The sequence below is a fragment of the Hylobates moloch genome, unplaced genomic scaffold, assembly GCF_009828535.3.
Source record: "Hylobates moloch isolate HMO894 unplaced genomic scaffold, HMol_V3 SCAFFOLD_8, whole genome shotgun sequence".
NCBI classification, from domain to species: domain Eukaryota; kingdom Metazoa; phylum Chordata; class Mammalia; order Primates; family Hylobatidae; genus Hylobates; species Hylobates moloch.
This window is the reverse complement of record NW_026652283.1, coordinates 126,361,188-126,368,725: the sequence shown is the minus strand read 5'-3', so window position 1 is coordinate 126,368,725 and position 7,538 is coordinate 126,361,188. Positions and strand designations below refer to the sequence as shown.

The 7,538-nt window shown below is 49.0% G+C and overlaps 1 protein-coding gene across 3 annotated transcripts in view; it reads left to right on the top strand.

The window, feature by feature from the left end:
* Positions 1-7,538, top strand: part of ARHGEF10 (Rho guanine nucleotide exchange factor 10) — a 134,146-nt gene that overhangs the window by 47,785 nt on the left and 78,823 nt on the right. For 2 of the 3 annotated variants that reach the window (XM_032162526.2, XM_058442723.1), the window contains 2 exons: positions 2,417-2,580; positions 5,900-6,016. In XM_032162526.2, coding sequence (XP_032018417.1) covers positions 2,417-2,580; positions 5,900-6,016 — 281 coding nt within the window. The remainder of the gene's footprint in view (positions 1-2,416; positions 2,581-5,899; positions 6,017-7,538) is intronic. The other variant, XM_032162527.2, reaches the window with a different exon arrangement.

The window sequence follows — 7,538 nt, the reverse complement described above, 5'->3', positions numbered from 1 at the left end:
TTGCGTTGAGAGGCGCCGCGGGGTAGTGCACCCGCATTTCCTCGTTGCGTTGAGAGGCGTCGCGGGGTAGTGCATCACGTTTCCTCACTCGTTTAAAGTTCGGGGCACTCAGAACACAAGGAGAATATGGGAAAATTCCTTACTAGATGTTATGGAGGCCACACAGGGCCACTTTTTTCTTTTTTTTTTTATTGTGTCAGGGTTCACGTAAATACTCATTTCAGCCAGTTCAGCACATACGGTTGAGTGGCATTAGGTGCGCTCACTGTGTAGCCAATGCCTTCATAGGCCACTTTTTAAATACGCGGGGTAAGGGCCGACGACAAGATTGTCACCAAGGACAATAAGTCGACGGCGCTGGCTGGTCACTGGCTCAGTGAGAAAACACAGGCCAGGGTGACTGGATTTAACGTCCAGTTTTAGAACCACAAATCTGCGAGCCCAGGCATTCAAGAGGATGTCAGTAATTCACTGAATTGATGGTTAGCAAGACCCTTCAAAGTCCTTGCAAGTTCCGTGTCTGCTGGGGGCCAGAACAGCAATTACGTTTCTAAAACATTGAAAACCACCCATTTTTCATACATCTGAATAGGCTGAGTTGTAACAGAGCTAAGGTAAAGGCGTCTAAAGGTGCCCGATCCAGTGGCTAGGTCCTAGGAGCCTTAACAAGGCACTGAGAGAACTAGATTGATTGATTAGACTCTTGCCAATTGCTGTGCTGAATATAGAAAATGCAGCTCCATCTCTCAAAGGGCTGAAAATCTAACTGAGGTGAAAAAGGTAACATGTATAAAAACCATGTCTGTGTAGACTTGTTTTGTATGGACCAGAAAAGTTGGAAGTCCAGAGAAGGATGCAAGGAAGTAGCGGATGGAGTTTCCTTATAACCTCTGGAGGGACAGTCCAGATACATACCGGGGTGTGTAGGGGGTGGAGGTTCTAAGACAGGCTGGAGGAACAGTGCAGACACACACCCGGGTGTGTAAGGGGTAGAGGTTCTAAGACAGTCTGGAGGGAGAGTGCAGACACACACCGGGGTGTGTAGGGGGTGGAGGTTCTAAGACAGCCTGGAGGAACAGTGCAGACACACACGGGGCCATGTAGGGGGTGGATGTCCTAAGACAGCTGAAGGAGCAGTGCAGACACACACCGGGGAGTGTAAGGGTGCCTTTCTCTGAGTCCCCTAGTACATGGTAGAGGCCGTAGCCCCTCCGCTCTTGGGCACGTGGGTAGGCTCTCAGGATGACTCTTGGCTCTTGGTCATGTGGGTGAGCTCTCAGGATGATGCCCGGCCCCAAATTTCAGGCAGTTGTGCAAGGACTTGACCCATTCACCCGCTGAGCTGAGTTGCTGAGGGTGCCAACTGCCCGGGTGGTGATCATTGCCCGTGGCACACAGAACGCACTGCAGCTTCTACAAAGTGAGCTCATTTCACGCATTTTATGGGTTTGCCAGGCTGCTGTTTACCCGCCAGAACTTTTAATCAGACATTTGGAGGACCTGTTTTGTATTCAGTGGAGAAATATTACAAGGATAGGGTAATTTGAAATATCTAAGGATTGTAAGTGACAAGTTCATGTCTAATTTTGCATTTCCAGTGAAAGCGAGTGTTGGCTTTGAATGTTACTTACGTGCTAAGATGTATATATTCCTCAGTGCTTAATTATTAAGGATTTTTAAGGCCAAGTTTTGTTACAGTGAATGATTGTGGATGCATAAAGAATAAATTTAACATTTTTAAGGCATGAAGATTATTTATATCTAAGAAATCAGATAAAATAAAGAAATATTTATGCTTGTGTGACTGATAAAAGATTTAGAGAGACACTCATATTCTGGGAGTTTGAAGAATCTCATTTTCATTGTCTAAAAGTCTTGTTATCATCACAGCGTTGAAAATTAAAAAATCTGTGTGTATTTTCTTGCTAGTGCTGGTACTTGAATATCTGTATCATCCACCTATCCATCCACCTACCCATATTTCTATAATCTACCATTCAGCTACCTGCTTACCATCTGCCCACCAATTCTCTCTCTGTTGAATTTTCAGAACATCCTGTAAGTTTATATAAAGGAAGATTTGTCTTCCTGGGAAGTTCTCTAAGGCTGACAAGTTATCTGGCGTGACTGTGGCTGATTCCCATAGCCAGGTGGTCCTCAGGGTACAGATGGGGCAGGGGCACTTGTGAGAAACGCCTGAAGTCCTTTTCCCCAGCCTCCCTGGCCCTGCCCGGGTGGCGGAGGCGCTGCACAGTGCCTTCCGTGGAGCACGCCCGGGGCTCCGCAGGGTCCTCAGCACGATTCAGATTTGCTTCCACCCCCAGCTCTAGATGATTCGGCAAAACCACAAGCAGGCACAAAATAGCCCACATGGAATTCTAAAGTTTTAATTTCATTTTGGAATTTATGCACTCAGATGAAATGATTTATGATGATGTTGAGAATGGGGATGAAGGTGGAAACAGCTCCTTGGAATACGGATGGAGTTCGAGTGAATTTGAAAGTTACGAAGAGCAGAGTGACTCGGAGTGCAAGAATGGGATTCCCAGGTCCTTCCTGCGCAGCAACCACAAAAAGCAAGTATGTGTTCCGTGCACGCGTGAGGGACGGTGCTCTCGTGTTAACACGGGCAGGGGGCTGTGAATATGATTGTGATCCACCCAATACTTCATAGTGATTTGTTAAGATGCTGGTAAGTGATTTGGGGAAAGCATAAGATATTGGCAAAGGAGAAGACGCCTCTTGTTTCATATAGTTAAGTATCGTCTTGGAAGGATGGAGAAATTAAACTTCTATAAACCACTTAAAAGGTCTTAAATGAGCTCACCACCTTGAATAAGAAAGTAATTATTCTCTGAATTGCTTGTGTTTTTAATGTATTATGTGCTTTGCATGTAGCACCATTTGCAGAACACTGAATAGATGGGATCAGGGTTCCCTAAGACACAGCACATCTGTACTTCGCTTTAAGCGAGGTTTTGAACTTTAGCATGTTCAGCATGAACAGGAAGATGTAAAAATAGAAGATGTTAAGGGACAAAAGCTTCTAAACTGACCTGTGACAATCCTTTCTTCTTTCTTTTTCTTTTTTTTGAGATGGAGTCTCGTTCTGTCTCCCAGGCTGGAGTGCAATGGCGCAATCTCAGCTCACTGCAATCTCCGCCTCCCAGGTTTAAGCCATTCTCCTGCCTCAGCCTCCCAAGTAGCTGGGATTACAGGTGCCTGCCATGACTCCTAGCTAATTTTTGTATTTTTAGTACAGATAGGGTTTCCCTTTGTTGGCCAGGCTAGTCTCGACCCCCTGACCTCAGGTGATCTGCCCATCTCGGCCTCCCAAAGTGCTGGCATTACAGGTGTGAGCCACCACACCCAGCCTGATGATCCTTTCTTACAGGGAATTTTTATTTTACTTTTTTTGTGGAAAAGTCTTGAGATTTGGGTGCGAGGTGGGATGTCAGAGCTGTAAGGCGTGAGTTCTGGAATTGGGTGATTGTGAGTCATGGAACCTGGGAACCATTCAGCTGAGGCACTTCCCAGGTCTTTGTGGTGCCGGGCCGGGTGATAGGTTTTTCGTTGTTAGAGTTTTTTTTTACTATTTGTAAAAGGATAGATTGTGCTCATGTACAGTGATGTCTGTGTACTTTCTTTGTGAGGCTGAGATGGAAGCCACATGCAGTCCTCCTCTGAGGCCGGCCAGTCCCGTGTTACTGATAGAGATGGTGACTGGATGCCCGCCATAGTGACAGTTGGTGATAACCGGTGTTATCCCTCCGGTCCCCTCGTAACCCCCAGTAAGCGGAGATTTCCTTGCTGGACATAGCTGCCACATCCCTGTGGTTTACAAGTGATTATGGGTCTCATATTCTGTGAACCTGCCTCGTGAAACTCAAGGAGAATCTACCAGATCATGGCGGTCAGCTCACCTACCCAGTTTCATTCACAAGTTCTTCCAGGAATTAGATCTTTTCTGTCACCGTCATCATTACAACTGCGATTTAAACAACCAACGAAGCTGCAATTGTAGTTTTTTGGTTTTTTTTTTTTTTCTTTGAAATGGAGTCTTGCCTGTTGCTCAGACTAGAGTACAGTGGCATGATCTGGGGTCACTGCAACCTCCCCCTCCCAGATTCAAGTGATTCTCCTGCCTCAGCCTCTCAAGTAGCTGGGATTATAGGCACCCGCCACCACCAGCTAATTTTTGTATGTTTAGTAGAGACAGGATTTCACCATATTGGCCAGGCTGGTCTCGAACTCCTGACCTTGTGATCTGCCTGCCTCAGCTCCCGAAGTGCTGGGATTACAGGCATGAGCCACTGCACCCGGCCTGCAATTGTAGTTTTTAACAGCTGATAACTAAGATGATATTTAGCTTGCTGTAGCTGAGTCAGACACTTGATTTAAACTGAGATTTAAGAAGAGTGCTGGGCTCTAACATCACAGATGGAGGCTCGATGCATGCCTTGGAGCGTGGGTTAAATGCTCTTTGGTTTCGCCTTCGTGGTGGACTGTGGACAGAGGGGCCAGGCCACTGAGGAGCCCAGAGGCATTAGTAGTCACTCCTTGGTAGTAATTCAGGAGACCCTGCCCTTGCCTTGGGGTGGGCCCATTTCCCAGAGGAGCCCTTGACTGCCCGGGCAGTGCCAGTGGTTCAGCAGCCCTTCCTGCTGGGAGAAGGAGCTGGGGAAAGCCAGCACACAGTGGGTTTGTGGTGCAGAATTACAACCCGGGAGCGCCGGGCTCTGCACTTCCAGCCTCTCTTGCACCTCCATCTCCATGTTGCGAGGGCAGTGGCCTGGACCGGGGGTGGGAATACTGTGTGGGGTGCAGACAGGGCACCCGTGGGTTAGGCCTGTCCAGGTTGGAAGTGCTGCAGGCAGCACCAAGTTTTCTAGTTTAAATGGTCACATTTTAAAAACGACCAAAATAAAACTATATGTTGTTCAAAAGTCAACTCAAAAAATCTCGAATTTTATTAAAAACTTCCTGAAGTGTCTGTGACATGAGAAATGCCCCGAGACAAGCAGTGGGGCCTCAGCCACGTGCATCTGAAGTGTCTTTGACCACATGGAGAAGGATCCAGGGGGTCCCCAGTCCCGTCAGTTAGAGAGAAAGTGACCTCAGGTTGGAGACTGTTGAAAATCCGTGCTGCCATCCCCAAAATATGTCACCTTCAGTACAGTTTAAATACAAGTATCTTTTGCTTGGATGCCAACACAAAAAATAATTTCATGTATTTTTATATATTGGATAATTTTGATTCCACTAAAATGTAAACGAATGATTTCACAGATATTTTGTGTGCGTGCATTTGCTCCTGTCTAGCACAGAGAAGACTCTAGCCTGGTGTCTGGATAGTGTCTGTCTTTTGATGCCATGTTTAACTCATTTCTGCATTTATCTCTCCTTTTTTTTTTCTTTTTTTGAGACAGGGTCTTACTCTGTCACCTAGGCTCGAGTGCAGTGGCACCATCACGGCTCACTGTAGCCTCCACTTCCCAGGCTCAAGCGATCCTCCCACCTCAGCCTCCTAAGTAGCTAGGACCACAGGCGCACACCACCCTACCTGGCTAATTTTTGTAATTTTAGTAGAGACAGGGTTTCACCACGTTGCCCAGGCTGGTCTTGAACTCCTGAGCTCAATTGATCCTCCCACCTCCTCCTCCTAAAGTGCTGGGATTACGGGCGTGAGCCACCGCGCCCAGTCAACTATTTGTGCATTTATCTCTCAAGGACCAACCGGGCTAGTAATGGGGACTCCCGCGTGTGGTCCCAGAAGCCCCCAGCCAGGACACGCCTCATGTGCCACTGCAGACGCTGCCAGCATCCTCTCAATGTAAAATTGTCCCAAAGAACCAAAAAGAGCCTTTTTGTGAAAAGACTGTGTCTCTTTATGCTGTAGCTTTCTCATGACCTAACCCGTTTAAAGGAGCACTATGAGAAAAAGATGAGAGATTTGATGGCAAGCACGGTGGGCGTGGTGGAGATTCAGCAGCTCAGGCAGAAGCATGAACTGAAGGTAGAGTGTTGCCCCCGGCCGCTGCCCCCACTTGCCGGCCAGGCAGTAAAGAAAAACCGCGCGGCTCGGTCGGTCCTTGGTGTCTCAACAGCGGTTCTCAAAGGGTGGTCCGGGGCTCCCGGAATCCCCCGACGTTTTGGGGCTCACGTGAACTCTGAGACGCTCTGTGCCTTTCACTCTCTCCCTCTTACGGGGAACCCGGGAACATTCTGGAGGCTCCACAGCTGTGGCCTCACAGCTGGCGGAACGCCATCTGGCTGTCTATGTGAGAGGGGTTTCCAGAAATGTACAACAATGCCACTTTCTGTTTGTTTTGGAAAATACAGCAATTTTTCATCAATGTTATTTAAGATAACATGTAATAGGTTGATTATTTTTTAAATGAACATTTATAAAAATATCCAAAATTTTTCAGCTTTTTAACTTCAAGTGCAGTAAATACTGATACGTAAAACCCTGGTAAACGAAAGCCATTTGGGCTCTCCGTAATTTTTAAGAGCGTCCAGGGTTCCTGAGGCTGGAATGCTTGAGAACTGCCGGACCTGAATGTCGTGACAGTCTGTTCTGTGCGATGTCTTTTAAAAGGGCACTGTCAAGTACTGTTTCCTGCAGTTTGACCTTTTATCCTGCTGGTATTTTGTGATCATTCATACGTGTTGAGTGGCACTCACTGGAATAGGGCTATGCACTCCACACAGCTTCTGGAGCAGCCGGCTCGTCGCCCTGTTGTGCTCGGGCCATCAGAAGCCACAGCCGCCCCCTGGGAGTCGCGTTATCCCCTCACATCCAGCATCCGGCTGGTTCCCCTGCAGGGTGTCTGAAGGGACCTGTCGGAGGCTGCAGGCAGTGTGGCGGGGTTTCTGAGGAGTGGAGGACACCGTCAGAACCGTGGGAGGGGTGTGTGAGCTACGTTTGGAGATTTTCACAGACACGGAGTGCCCTGGCTGAAGCAGGTGAGGGCACTGTGGGAAGTGGGGAAGGAAGGCTGGGGAAGCAGCCGGGGCCAGGCCCAGCACACTCCCGTCCCCTAGTGACAGCAGCCCCGTGTCAGCCCTGAGAGCTGGGAGACCTGGCCAAGGCTGTGACCTGGAACCCGGGGTGTCACCTGCTCTGCATGGAGCTGGGGCTCAGGGAGCGTGGCGGCCCTCCAGTTTGTCGGTTTGCAGTTCTCTGATTGTCTGTCCGAGGACCCTGATGGGGCTGGCTGAAAACCAAGGGTTCACAGCCCAGATCTGGGGTTGAGAAAGAGCAGGACATGGACAGGCTGTGCAGGACGGAAACATGCAGGCGGGCAGCGCTGTCTGCGCCATCGGGCGGGAGGCAGGGGACATGGGTGCAGGGGCCAAGGAAATGGCAGCAGGACATGGTCCCATGTGGGGTTGGGAGATGCAGGAGCAGGGGAGCCCACGGGGGCCGTGATGTTAACGCCGTCGGTGGGGGACAGCATTGCAAGTGGTGGAGATGGGCTGGGGCAGGCGACGCGGGTGTGAGGCCATGCGTGTTTTGTGGTGTTCATGGTGGA